This window comes from Amphibalanus amphitrite, unplaced genomic scaffold (assembly GCF_019059575.1).
Source record: "Amphibalanus amphitrite isolate SeventyFive unplaced genomic scaffold, NRLGWU_Aamphi_draft 000354F_arrow, whole genome shotgun sequence".
Classification (NCBI taxonomy): Eukaryota; Metazoa; Arthropoda; class Thecostraca; order Balanomorpha; family Balanidae; genus Amphibalanus; species Amphibalanus amphitrite.
The window spans coordinates 565,315-579,947 of record NW_024881848.1 but is presented as its reverse complement, the minus strand read 5'-3'; the positions used below and the strand labels follow the sequence as shown (position 1 = coordinate 579,947).

General features: G+C 53.3%; 1 protein-coding gene across 5 annotated transcripts in view; it reads right to left on the bottom strand.

Moving 5' to 3' along the window:
• Positions 1-14,633, bottom strand: part of LOC122389339 (A disintegrin and metalloproteinase with thrombospondin motifs 1-like) — a 62,378-nt gene that overhangs the window by 10,453 nt on the left and 37,292 nt on the right. For all 5 annotated transcript variants that reach the window (XM_043381237.1, XM_043381238.1, XM_043381240.1 and 2 more), the window contains 6 exons: positions 12,092-12,238; positions 11,174-11,312; positions 7,286-7,397; positions 6,073-6,202; positions 4,745-4,887; positions 1,464-1,516 (listed from right to left, as the gene is read on the bottom strand). In XM_043381237.1, the coding sequence (XP_043237172.1) occupies positions 1,464-1,516; positions 4,745-4,887; positions 6,073-6,202; positions 7,286-7,397; positions 11,174-11,312; positions 12,092-12,238 (724 nt within the window). The remainder of the gene's footprint in view (positions 1-1,463; positions 1,517-4,744; positions 4,888-6,072; positions 6,203-7,285; positions 7,398-11,173; positions 11,313-12,091; positions 12,239-14,633) is intronic.

Below are 14,633 nucleotides of genomic sequence, written 5' to 3'. Positions count from 1 at the left end.
TTTAATTATTTACAAGAATTCAAATTTAATAGCATGCAATTAAGACGCTCCTATTCTTTCGTGATTGCATTGCAACTTTAATTGTACATTTGATACCAAACTGCAATGTCGCAAACTCAAATGGCGCACGTTTTAGAAATTAGCACTATAGCAGTCACGGCTGAGCCGATCTCTGCGCACTCTTTGCGTTACGTTACGTGACGCTGCACTGCCGACCGTCGGTCGTTACGTTCGCGTCGGGCAGTCGTCACGTCACGTTACTCTGCCGTCACGGAGGACGGTTGCGTTTCGCAGTCACGTGCCGCGGCGTTAGCGTCATTGCGTGACTCCTCTGTGCGTTCAGTCACGGTCAGGTCAGAGGACGAGCCAGGCAAAGCCAAGCGAAGCGGATCGGGTAGGTCGGGAGTTAGATATGAGTTTAATTTATCCCTAAAAGCGTTGTTATTCGTCGGTTGCTGTTTCCTGTGGTTGAAAGCCAAGCAGAAGTTAATTTATTAGCACTCGTGCATCGGCAGTTCAGCAGCTTTACCAGCTTTATTCGTTACATCATTCTTCATGCGGTTATGATGTTATGCGCAGCGGCTCTTGAGTCTAAATGCGACTTTAGCAGCTTCGTCAAAAACTCATGCAATATAAATCCCAGGCATTTATGCACACGTTTTCGATCAGACAGACAGTTGCAGGTATGTGATGGCAGAGAGAAGACGCAGGAGGACCAAAGTAGTGCAGGTCAGAGAGTAAAAGTGAGATGTGAGCTGAAGAAAAGTGCCGGTCAGTCGCGGTCAACCCTGGGTCAGCCCTAGGTCAGTGCTAGGTCAGATCCGCGGGTCACCCCGTGCAGTGTGCGTCCGCGCGGCGCGTGGTCTCGTCCATCCGTGCCCCGTCATCCCCAGTGCGAACTGCGCCGTCCTGTGTCCCGTCTTACCGGCCGTCCCCGTGTTACACGGTCCACGATCAAAGTCTTTTCGGCACATGTCAAGCCTGTAAAACAGTCGGAGCTGAGTGAAGGAGAGTCAAGATGGGGAAGGGACTGGCTGGAGCCAGTCACAGTAAAGCAGAAGACTGAGTCCGGCTTCGGCGGCCGTCTTCGGTATCACCGAAAAGCGGAAGCGTATAGACAAAGAGAAGGCGGCGGTGAGCACACGCTCACTCCGAGTTCACAGGGGAGAAATGTTAGCTGAGCGAAGGGAGAATCACACAGGCTCGGTCGGGGTTAATCACAGTCACAGTAAGCGATCACCGAAGTCGAGGCGATCTCTGTAGGTCAAAGTTGCGCAGGTCAAGTCGCAGCAGCTCAGAGGTCACTGCAAGTCAGCGGTCAGCGGTCATCAAGAGTCTTTCAAATTCAAGGTAACTGAGGGTCAAAGGTCACCACAGGTCAGGTCACTGGAGGTCGTCTGTCCCACGCTGCAGCGCGGCATGGTACAGAAGCGGCACACACAGACACACAAACGTCCACGTACCGGCCGTTCCCTTGGTGCACTTTCCGCTGTTGCGCCGGCGGCAGAGGTCGTGCCTGTGGAGGAGGTCTGTTAGCAACATCAATCGCGAACGCAGCGGGTGCACAAACTGGGGTGGGTGCAAGGGTCGGGTGCAAGGTGTTGGTGCAAAGGCAACAGAGCTAGATGTGATGTGAGATGTGACACAGTGCTAGTTGTTATTTATGGAGATACACGGAAACTAACAAAGTGACGATACAGGACCGATAGGGCTCGGGCTCACACTTATGCTAGGTGTATTGATGGTTGCACGCATCACACATTACACACATGTATTGAGATGTTGAGGGTGATCTTCAAAGACCCAGCTTCGTGGGCAAACATGACATTGACTGACGATATCTCAGGAAAGGCACGTTCCGTGATCTTATGCACATCCGGACCTGAAGTGCAGGTGGCTCATCCCTAGGCGTTTGACATTGAGCTAGAATCAGTGAAATCACAACCATTCGAGACGTGACCGATGCCCACTCCCGGAAGCACAGCCGGTTCGATCGATCCGATGACATTTCGGTGACAGCACGACCTCGAAGACATCGACCGTCGCGAACACACGCCGGACGTCCGTTCCCAAACGAGCAGAAACACCTGCATGCTGCGCTCGACCCTGGATATGTCCAATCGAACTGTGTCTGTATATTCAGCACCCTTGACTCGGACACCTGTCTGACGTCTGGGAACGTCGGGAATTGGCTCAGAGCCAGCCTGTCAGACGACGGGACGACACAGGTGCTCCGTGAGTGATGACCGCCGCAGGAAGACGAGCGGTGATTAGAGTTGGAGAAACGGGCTGCCGCTACCGACAGGCCGCCAGTAATGTGTGATTAGAGGTAGAGAGACGAGCGGTGATTAGAGTTGGAAAGATGAGCCACCTTCTCACCACACCGCCAGTGATACTCGTACTTAGTGATAGTGAGGCAAAGAGACGAGGAGTCGTCTGCGAGCCTGTGGTTGGGTCCGGATCCGTCGGCAGCGGAGCGTGTGCCTTACTAAACTGGCAGGAACAAGGTGGCGACACAGACTCAGGGTAATATATGACAGATTGAGGAGATGGATTGTCGCAGAGACCCAAGACATGTAGGTGAACTTGGGTTTCAGGGACTTTTCGAAAAATAACGGGATAACGTTCTTAGTGACAAATATGGTTGGGATGCCTCAGATTTTAATTTAAAACGGTACATCTCTAGGAACCAGCGGGACAAGTGAATGGCATCGGAAGTTCCGAGGTGACTACTTCCACCGGATTCACAAGAACAAAATAACGGATGTTCTTGCATCAGTGTGGCAATGACGTTTTGATCCTTCAGGTCCGGGATTCATCTTAGGGAGCGACTAACTGCGCGACCTGTCTGAATATCACCGAAGCGTTCTTCTGCTTTAAATGACACAATGGTTCGTCAGCGCTCTTGCAAATCTCAAGACGGACAAAGGGGCCATCCAAGCTCCTGTCTGCACTTCTGACAGGTCGCACTGTCGGCCTCCGTCACAGAGAGCCGATAACTCTTCTGAGATCTGGTCATGTCCACAGTTCTACCCGAGGCAGGCCGTTGCACCCGACACACAGACAGACAAGAATCAGTGCTCCATACTGGGAAAACTGACGCGGTGGTGCGAGTGATCGAAAGACGTCAGCAGATGCAGATTGGTTCAGCGATGAGGGGTGGAGCAGAGAGATCGCCTGCGCCCGCTGAATATACTGAATGTATGATCAAGTTGGCGAAGAACTCAAAAGGAAACCTGTGTTACTGTTGCCCTGTTCTGGGTCCAAAGATGTGTGTGCTTGGGTCAGGTTCAGCCTTCTTCATGTCTAAGCGTCGATGGGCTGCTTTGATATTGTGCTGACCCTTGCAGGTAAGCACTGATGGTACTGATGGTAAGTATTTGACCTTCGAGATCGGACTTTCCAAGCTGCACTCCAGCAGTTACGTTCTTCTGACTACGAATAAGGCGATGTTAGCATGCGCCTACATATAGGTATGCAGGTAGGTAGGTAGGTAGGTAGGTAGGTAGGTAGGTAGGTAGGGGCATTGACGTCAGTGACGGTTCCAGCTCACACCCGCTCGCGCCTCTCCCAAAACTCAGCATCGTTCGCGCCTCCTTGGCTATCAATATCGCCGTCCGCTATGCCAGCCTTCCGTGTTACCCTTATTGGGCGCCTTGGGAGGGGAGGGGGCAGCTCCCCTGCCGACAGACAGATGGACAGATGCTGGGGCCCCAGAACAGGTGCTGATCGCGCCACCGATTCGTTTGTCGAGCTGCCCTGAATATCTGACGGCCATCTCGGACCGCTGTTGGCGGCAGGGGGTCCACAGCTGGCCGCCGCAGCTGGGCAGGGTACGGAGTGCAAACTGCAGGCTGCCACATGGAGGTAAATCGTTAGGTGCTGGGAGTGACATTCGACAAGTCGAGAAACGGGAAATATATGCCCGCATCGACGAACCAACTTTAAGATCAATCTGCCACAAGTTCTTGGTACTGTTCACTTCAAAAGACGGAAGACATATGACTCGACATATAAGCATGCAGATATGCTCGTCTTCTTATACCTTCATCTCCATACCTGGCTCTGAGGCCCGGGACCAGCCTTTCGTCTTCTCGGCAATCTGAGTCCGTCCGTCATCACCCGCTCAGCTAACGGGCATTATTTCGTCTCCATGCCAATGTCAGATGGACACCAGACGTTGACAGGTTGACGGATCGAGTCCACGTGGGCTACCAGACAAGGTGACCCTTGTGCAGCACTTCCAGAGTCACTGAACTTGGCTCAGCACCCGCCACAGCAAATGAGAGTGGAGCCTAATATGGCTCAGACGATGGAACGATGACATCAACGAGCGTAAACCAGCAGTCGCCGTCCCAGACAGACAGGTCCCATAGCAGTGGTGAGAGAGTGAAGTAGAAAAGACGATCTTTGAGAGTAAAACTGCCGCTCGTATTACCAAGAACAAGTGTCAAGTGCGCGTCGCACTATAACGGGCGATATTTGGCGTGGTAAGGAAGTTATGCGACGATGACCGTGTGTTACATAATGCCTATCGTGGTGATGTCGCAAGAGGTGACGTGTTTGTGTGATCAACATGACACAACACCGAAGAAAACGTTAACTATTTATAAATGAGTTCACATTAGCGAGGTCATGACAGCGATGATGTTATAAGAATGCAGTAGTCATCCCGTTGACGAGAACGTCTGAGCATGCTGATCATGCTGGAGACTTTGTTGAAGCCTAGGACGACAAGACTCACTTGGTGATGGCCATGGCGATGTCGTAGGTGGGCAGCCGGCGCTCCTCGAACAGGTACTTTCCCATGGCGGTCAGCGCGGCCGCCGAGTCGATGGAATCTGCCGTCACCTTGTTCTGCTCCAGGTACGGAGTGGCATCGGCGCCCTGTCGGTCAGGAGGGGAAGTACGTCAGGTCACTGACTTAGGGAGTCACAGGGGGCAAAAGGTTGAGACGTGAAGGTCGATGGCTTCTGCTGCTGAGATATAAATGTTCAAGTAATGGAACGACATTTCGCATGGTATTTCAACTTTTTTGTATGCACCTTGGTAGCTCGGAGGCAGTCAAAATACTGCTGGGCGCCACACATCATGTTTTTTTTCGTTTTTCTTCACCTGCTAGACACGATGACACGAAGAGAACCATCTTTTTGCGCTGCCCCATCGCCCTACCCCACGGCATCGTCAGCTTCAAGATCAACCCTCACAAGTGATAACCAACCAAGAACCGCATGGAAGTCCCGTGGCAATATCTGCCACATTCAGTAAAGTGAAAGGGTTTCAACATCACTAGAAGACCCAACAGTAAGCCTTTTATATCCCAATCGTTTGCGTAACTTGAAGAGGCCAGTCTCACACATTTTAAAACGGCTCAAGTCATCTTGGATCGTGGCAAGTCTACACTCATAGCTGTCGCCAGCCTGAGAGTGTCCATTTAGCGCTTCTCGGACCTCTGAATACCTACCGGACACTCGCCGATTTAGTCTCCGTGTAATGCATCTGCTGTACGTCACTCGGCCCCGCCCGGAGACGAGTAAGGCCGATTTACTGCCCGAGTCGCCATCACTGAGTTCTTTACACGGGGGACCAGGTGGCGGGAAATGCCTCAGCGGGGCGTCCCAGCGCTCAGAATGGCGAGACAGCGATCCGAGCTTACATTCAAGAAGGGAGATGCTCGCAAATCGAGTTTCGGGGAACAGTGATAAGCGGTTTTTAATGCGATGTGTCCGGGATAGGCATCGTCTGGTTCCGTCTGAACGTCACATGTAACCGAGTGAGGACCGGGGACGACAGGATGGACATCGCTCGGTTACATTCCCAATGCTGAGTGGTCGTCAGCGCTCGCCACAGGGCCCCGATAACACTGGTAAACATTCACGAACTTGGCTCAGGTGTCACTCACAGGCCCAGACCAGGACGTGGCTGGCCCTCCATTCATAAAACAGCCAACGGTCCTTACCGAGAAGGAAACCTTGCGGATGAGAATGGCGAACATAAACCTAAGCCATGACAATGCGAACCGATGAAGGTTGAAGTGAAGGGAGTTGGAGATAGCATCAGCCCCTTGCTCACCCTTGAGATGATCATGCCGGCGATGTTGACCTTGATCTCGGGGTTCCTCAGCTGCTTATACCGCAGGTCCACCCCGTTCATGAAGCTAGTGAAATACTTCTTGATCTTGTTGTTGTCCTGATCGTGAAGCCTGGAAGGAGGAGGATGCAGCTGTAAGATTGCAGTCCGATTTGTTTTCACGAATGGTCGAAACTCTTTGACGTAAATTGGGCAGAGATAGATAACACAAAACGGATACGAGATAGTGACGAACGAACAATGCCCGTTCCGGTGGCAATTTTATAAAACCTATATCATTGAAGCAAAACAAACACAATTCACATACCTACAAGCAGCCAGGGTTATACCGAGGTACTGTGTACATGGCGGCATTTCTTCATGATCTATCGATAAAGGCACCCAAGCGCTGCAGTGCCAATTGATCATAGCCCATTTCTGCAGCGCGATGTCAATCTCAATCTCAATCACCAGCGAGCGGAATTCACACTTTATCCGAATTCCTTCCAAGTCACACACATGATTTCCTTGATCCCAACCGACCTAGCAGCCGCACCCGGCGCCCAGTAAGCTCGCGTTCCGTTACGGGCTGTGCCCCAGCTCGGCCGCGTGTCCTGCACGGGGCTCCAGCGACCGACAGCACTAGCCCGACGGCTCGTGAGCCGTGACTCAGGCCCGGACAAGGCCAGTCACGGAGCGTTCCGAGCGACAGGGCCCAGAGACAGCCTTCGTGGTCCTGCCGTGACCGACTGTGCACTGTGGGGCCCGTGAACGGTGCACCTTGCACAGCCAAGTGAACCACTGTGTGAACCACTGTGTGCACTATTGTGTGCACTCTGGTGTATCTAAGCTTGATGTGGACAATCGCAATGCAGCGCGCTATTTTTGGCCATTTACGGGATTTTAATTCATAACCTTGCCATTACAATGCAACGGCCTGACAGTAAACAGACGAAAATGACAGAAAACTTTAGCAAGTAACAAACGATTTTTAGAGAGAATGACTAATCTGCACATTATTACCATGTTTCTAACAATTGCTAGTGCTTGAAATGTTTATGGATTTCCAGGTATATAGAGAGTGTGCTCCCTTTAAAACCGATGCAACTAGATGCATGAAGCATATTAGTAGGTCCATACATTAGAAGCATCAGCCACTGTTGCGTGAGTTTTCGTGTGACTCTAGCTGTAAGTGGAGGGAGGGGGCGATGCTTACAGGAATCCGTCGTAGTCGATGATGATGAGGACCTCGGGGTAGATGACGGAGGGGGCAGAGCGGCGCCGGCGGCGGCGGGCGCCCGTCGGCAAGGCGTCCATCTCCATCACACCTGAGAGAGAAAGGGTCAGAAGGTCAGACACGTGTGGATAAGAGCACAGACGTTAGATCAATGTCGCCTACGGCTCATTAATATCGATCAGAAACGGGTCATTCAGGTCATCAGCCACTAAGGTCGTCATATGGGTCAGTTACGTATCACATATAGATTACTCAGGCCAATCAGGTACTGATTGCTAGTATCAGACAGCTCGCGCAAATGTCACTAAGGTCACCCAGGTCATTCGGGCTAGGTTCAGGTCAGACGGGTCAGACAAGCTGGTCAAACAGGTCACCTAGGTCACCGAGCTGACAGGTTAGACGGGTCACACTAACTAGTTCTGCAGGAAGAACAGGTCACGGATGTCCTGGGTCAGCCGAGTCAGCTGAATGGCATAAGCAGATGAACTTCAACTATGCCTAAAAACACCGGTTTCGAAGATATACAGTGTATCTCGCGATTTCAGTCACGCAGCATAACGCTGATTAGATTGTTTCGCATTGACTGATCGGAGACGGATCGCCGATGGCCTTATGAATGGGTAGCAGTGTCCACATTGAAAAATGTTAATTGTCCATAAAGAACAGCATAACTAGACGCCATCAAAGTCCCGCGTTCCCGCGTTGGTACGCTCTTCTGATCTTAAGTGGCGCATTCGGGCGCTGCCAGTCGAGTCATGGGAGCAAATGGGCGCCCCTTGACGAGTTACGACACACCGAAACACACTCCCAGCACACAGACACACAGACACACAGCCTGCCGCGCCGGCCGGCCGTGTGCATGGACTGTTTACTGGTCGGTTAGGTAACCGCCGATCTGGGTTATCGGTCCGGCACCCGCCGTAAAAACCTGTTTGTCTCCGGCTCTGGCCGCCGGTTAATGACATGCTCCGATCGAAAATCAATTACTGCGCAGGTTATATGGTGATCAACCGAGGCGAAAGGCACAATGCTTGGAAGTATGAAGAAGACGTGGCGTCAGTTTTGGTGGTGGTTAAGTAAAGTTAAGTGTGATGTCATTACTAGGAGGTCAAATATTTGCATATACGGTCATAAAATACATATTCTTTTCAGCACACATCCTGGATTCCACTGTTGGCCGCAACTCCCAGAACCAGCGCTCTCTGCCGCTCGGCCTGTGGCATGCCCTTGAGTCAGCGAATACCTGACATTGGACAGGTAAGCATAACGTCTACCTGTACAACTGACAGTGAAGGGTGCGGCTTGCTCGTGTCAGCCCGTTTTGCCGTAACACGGATACCAATTCGACATTTATGATGTGATTATACGAGCCGCGTCCGTTCCTAGCGCATTTTTACCGAGCAATGTTGTCGGCTCCAAAAAGTGTGTATCGTTTTGGGGTGACCAGCACGCAACATGCCACACGATTTCATCCGAAACTGCTTACGATAGGTACTGTGCACTTTTGTTTGGCATTGAACTGTTGCATTGTGTTAGTCATAAGGTTGCGCTGGTTTGGTTGCTTCAATAAAGCCGTCACTCGTGATGCAGAATAAATAAGACATTTTTGTCCAACAGTTTCAACTCGCACGCAGCTGGACTGGCCGGTCTGAGTAGGTCGGGGCGACTGTGGAGGGCGGGGAGCGGGGGGTGGGGGAGGGGCCGTCGAGTGCCGGAGCTGACCTCGGGACATGGGCCGCGGGCGGGGCCGCCCTCCAAGGCTGGTCGGCTGCTACCGGCCGCCAGGGCGGGGCCGCTGCCGTCGGCCTGCAGCCTTGGAGCCGAGACAAGAGCGGGCGGGCGGCGTGGGGTGGAGCCAACCCTCCCTCCCGCACCCCGCCCCGCCGCCGGTGGAGGTCGGCCCCGCCCGAGTCCGGCTGGGCGGTGGGCGGACGCACACCTCGATCGGTCTCGGCGGCAGACAAGTCCGGCAGCCAACGTAGGGCTCTCGGTAACACTATAGCTGAACGGCCACAGCCTGCTGGGAGCTCTCGGTAGGACGGAGCTATGACCTCACATGACCTTCACGGGTAGTGGACCGACGAGGCGGTGATACGCTGAATTAAATGGCACTCACTCTCCGACAGGGGTGGTGCCTCAATCCATCAGCATTTTGCACGGCGTCCAATCGGCCATCTTTCCAGTTAGTGGTCTGGAACTTTGGGTGGGTTTCCAAGGCAGCAACGTTGCATTGGGATGCATAAACAGCTCGCCTTTGCTTCAAGAAATAGATAACACCTCGCTGAGATACATACGTCACACAACAAAGGGCGCTCCGCCGGCTCATCTCAGCTTCTCAGTCACAAACGGCTCAGTCGATCCCCGCTTGCCTTGAACACTTAGCAAGCGCCAAAAGCGCCATTACAATAGACATCGGCAGCTATGCACATCGGATGTAGATGAGTGCATCGTGCGCTGTTCCGATGTCTTTCCGACAAATCGGTTCGGAGATTCGTGCTGTTTTCTTGCCGAAACGTGACTGACGCTCGTGTAGTGAAGAGAAAATGCTTGTCAGTTCCTAGCATCGGTACTTGAGTTCGAAACACCCATCACCTTTTTATCTCGCCGTGCGGCGTGCAGGACTGAAGCTGGCCGCTGTTTTATCCGATAGTTTTGTCATCGGTAAAAACGTATGTATTGACACGTCATCGCCTGCGAGTCAGGCATGTCAACTGCGCTACTGACAGTAAAAATGTTGACGTAAGCTCTACAGCTTGGTGATGCTGAAGTCAACCTACTGACTGCTTCACACAGAAGTTTTTCCGATAGTTTTCAGCCGTAAACTTAATCAGTATCACAAACGGCTCTTGCAGGGTGTCGTCTTTATTTTATTCGCGGCGCACAATCACGCGCCTAAGAATTAGGAGACTGGAAGTGTAGACTTCGTCAGAGATAGCAGTTTAGCTTTCAGTCCTAAGCCGATTCGCTGAACTCAAAGAACCTGAAGTGGTCGCCAGCTGATCATGTGGACAGGCGATGCTTGTTTTCGGCGAAGAAAGGAATTCACCAACAACGGAATCGAACACTGGATGCGAGCCATTCCCCTTGAATACCAAACACCGCTCAGAGTTTTTCATGGCTGATGTTCGAACCCTTCGAGGTCTCCCAGCCCGTCTCAATTCACTTCACCGTCTTGGCCGTCTTCACCGCTGCCAACAGATCAGGAAAACACTGCAAGCATATAGTGTCGGCCTTGCGGGAAAGCTGCCGGCAGGATATGACGTCACAGGCGTCGCCGACTCAAACGGCTAATCCTGCGGAGATTTGTGCAACGGGATACGCTTATCAGCCTGTCCTGTCGGAGGTGGAGGCTGGGATCGCAGCTTCGCTCGCAGTGCTGCCCCCAGCGCTCCGGTGAATCCGCCGATGATTTAGTGTCTGTTCGGTGACTGGAGTTTTTGCGCGTCAGTGACGGTGTTGTCGCCGAGGCGGGTGATGTCTGCAGGAGCTGTCACCACCATGACAGCGTGGTGTTTACCCAGGTGTCCCGTATGGGTGGATGAATATGTTTTCCGGTGAATAGTTCGTCTGTATTAGGATCGAGGCATAGCGTGAGCGATAGAGCCTAGCGAAGGCATATAACTGCACGCTTCCGAGAGGAAAGTTCACCAAGCTGTTTTTGCATCTTGTCTGTCCCGCTGCAAGCCACTCATGTGACATTCACGCAACATCCGCAGCACACCAGCCCCAACGCCGCGACAAAACGCGACCAAGCGACGGCAGACGACCGCGCCTCGTGGTACACAGGAAAACCGACACACAGCTGCGGCCAAGGTCGTCAACACGGAGCTAGGACCGTGCGAGCCGGTGGTGACCGTCAAAACTTACCGTAGTCTGCCTTCAGTGAGGGCGTCGTCCGGTGGTAGACAAAGTGGAGGCCCTGGGTGTGCCGCTTGTGAACGCGCCGCCGCACGCGGTGGCTGCCGTTGTGGTGCTGGTGAAGCGGGAAACCGTCCTCAATGATCCTCTGCGGGAACACAACGTCAGCTGGTTAGCATGTGGGGTGGGGAGACGTCATTCAAACGTCCCAACGCTGTGACAAAGCTCGCTGTCCGACATTGCTCCTGAGTCGCGTCTGTCACCTATAAAGGCGAAGGTCGCGCCACCGATCCTTTCCGGAGCAGATATGCATCTCAGCCCTGACACGAAACGTAATCGAGAGACCATCTCGTTCCGAAATTCTCTGAATTCGTAAGATCAGCCAGCAGAACCGCCGCCCTATTCACGCTGCAGCAGACAGCGGCACGATTCAGACCAAGGTCCGACCCATGCAGGGCTGCAGGGCGGCGGCGACGGCGGCGGCGGGGGGCGGGGGCGGGCTGACAGGGCGGCGGCGGCGGCGGCGGCGGCGGCGGGTCGGCGGGGCGAGGTGACAGGGCCGCGGTGGGGGTGTTGGCGATCGGCTGATCTACGCCGTCCGCTGGAAGTCTCTCCTACCGTGAGACTGAGACATGCACCGCATTCCACCGCGCAGATAACGGCCCGCGGCCGGCACCGAGGGCTTTCCAACACAGCTGGCAGGGTTTTTATCCAGCAGTTTCGACAGTTTTCACGACTGATGCCGAGTTTCCCACAAAATCACTCCTGGCTCTGTGACACAACGGTAAGGTTATCTTATGTCTGCTGGGCTGTCACCAGGCCGCTGGGCTTGCCCGGAACTCATGTCAACTCTACCTACATTCTAATGAACTTTCGCTAAGTGTTCCCGTCACTCCCAGAAACTCCTCACCCTTCAACGTTACTCACATCATCCTGGAGGTTCTCTTCTTCATCCAGGAAGAACTCGTCGTCCGGAGGCAGGTCGTTGATGCTGGCCTCAGCCTCACGGTCGATCTGGGGCCGTGCAGATGCCGGCACAGGTCGGATCACCAGCGTGGCACCCACGGTACCGTCCTGAGAAAAGGAAACATGGCCAATTAGAACACCATGATACCTCATTGGAATGGACTAGGTGAATGGGATCGGCAGGACATCGACAAAAGGACATATTGAAGTGTTGAGGTTCACAGAGAACAAACATCAGTGGTTGTATGTTGTGAGCGAGGCACGACCTAAACATCACAGCATACATGACGAGAACAATCATTCAACCGCAGACATCAGTCGCGATAAACTTTAACGGGAATGCATTTCCGCAGCCCCATTTTTCACGCTCCGATACAACTGTTCTGCATGGAAAGCATCGCCTTACCAAGCAGCCTTGGCCCTGTTGACTGATGGTGCACTGATGCATACGTCTCCCCACACCGTCGCGACGCGAGAGCAGATATCTGTGACTGGTCTGACCGCTCGCCAGACTTGGAGGCCCGTCTGAGTGGCTCCGCCGGCCCACCGAGCCCGGCACGTGTGTGGAATTTGACACAGCGGCACCTCTTTGGCGTCAGACCGCCAGCCAGGCGGCATCCGTGGACAAACCACTGCCAGCCGCGCATTAGATGACGGAAATTCCCGCTCACTGCGCGACCGACTCCCGTTTAGAGCCGGTCTTAGCGGTCAGTGACCAGTCCGACGCTCCGGTTGATCCGGCGTCACGCGCAGCTTCATCTCCACAAGCCGCTGCCGCCTCTCCTGTGGCTGTCGAGCGGCTTGTTATGACCAAACTCTGGCGGCGGCAGCGGCGGAGCGGAGTTGTCGATCAAAGTCGGCGATACCGGCAAACGCCTGACGCCGGCGCGTCGCGTCTCGAGCGGCCGGCAGACGGGCTACTCCGTCCTGGCGCCGGTCACTGTTTGAGAATGGCGAGCCCCGGCCACAGAAGGCGTCCATTGACAGCTCGCTGGACCGGCACAACACTGTCTGAAGTCGGCATTTCTCGGAGACGGCGGCAGCATAACAACTCGGCGACGAAAGGTGACGTCAAGCTGCGATACTTGTTTGGTCTGACGCCGTCTTATCGGACACAGCTAGGAGCTGATTTGACCGCGGTCGGGGAGGGGCGGTGTGCCGCGGCATACGAGAAATGTTAGGCACGGCAGCGGGTTGCGAGATTATGGCGATGATATTTGATCCTGAAGGTGGGTGCACATGTGTGCACAGCACTAGCAAGGTACCAGCCTAGATTCAGGGCGGGGCCTAATCCTACCAATATGTCTAACCGAGCTCGGTGGGGAATTCGAACCACATACACGGGAGTGAAGCGCAGGCGGTCCCGCCCTGCTCCCGTGTTGGTGCCGCTAGTGTGTACTACACTGCCGTCCATCCTGTCTGACCCGTCCTGGCGCTTCTGTTCGATCGGAGCGACCCTCTGATGACTGCTCCGATAGCCTAGAATGATGGCGATGCAACAGTTGCCGCCGTCTCCAAGCTCTCAGACAAGACGCTCTGGAAATGTGGTCGCCTATTTACGGTCGGGCTCCCAGCGCTGCACTCGTCTGAGGTGATGAAATCAAAGAGAACCTCTTCATCAAACCGCGTTTACTGGGTCGGCATGAAGCCAGAATAGCGCAATGCAATTGTTCCTTGCGAGTCAATAAAGTGACGTAAAGTAAATCAACAACCGCGCTTCCCGTCACACCAGGTGGTTATCCAGACGCCCGGAGGTAAAGACGCCATAACCGTCTACCGACTCCACCTGCAGCTAACGGATCCCCTTCAGCCTCCACTCCTGTGGTTAGTCTGGCGACACCACATAGGCCGCAGCATGCGGCCGCTTACCGGCGCCCAGAACTTTTCATGTCTGTCGCTCACTTTTTCCGGTGGCGCTGCGACTACCGCGACCACCCACAGGGTAACAGGAACATCAGCGAGTCTCTCTGCCACCGCGACAGAGGGTACCGGAGCTGGGATTGTTGCTCAACAGCTTCATAGAAAACCTCGTCAGAGTCAAGTAATCGGAGAGATCTAAGATGATAAAAACTGGAATTCACCCATAGTGGTCTGGATGTCCATGACATAAAATGGACCGCAGATGCTCATAGGAGAAACATGCTTTAGATGTTATCTGTGTTTTGTTTACATGCCTTGGAAGATCTGCGATTGTGCAATAGAAGTAAGTTTGAACACATACTCGTAAATGGATAGGTAGGTTTTGGATTGTGTCCATATTCATACGTCGTTCATCATTTTCCATGAAACTAGCTTACATCTGTTGGCGATACGAACACTGAGCAATTATCTCCCTGAATTTGGTTGATGAAATACGCATTTTATGGCGTTCATCTGCTGGGCAAGCTAAACTTTATCTCAGTTTCATAAGAAGAAGAAATTGATATGCGGATGCACGCATACGTTACTCTGCTGGTTTTCATCAGGCACTCTGTCTTTTTTTCAGTTTCTCCGCACTTCGCAT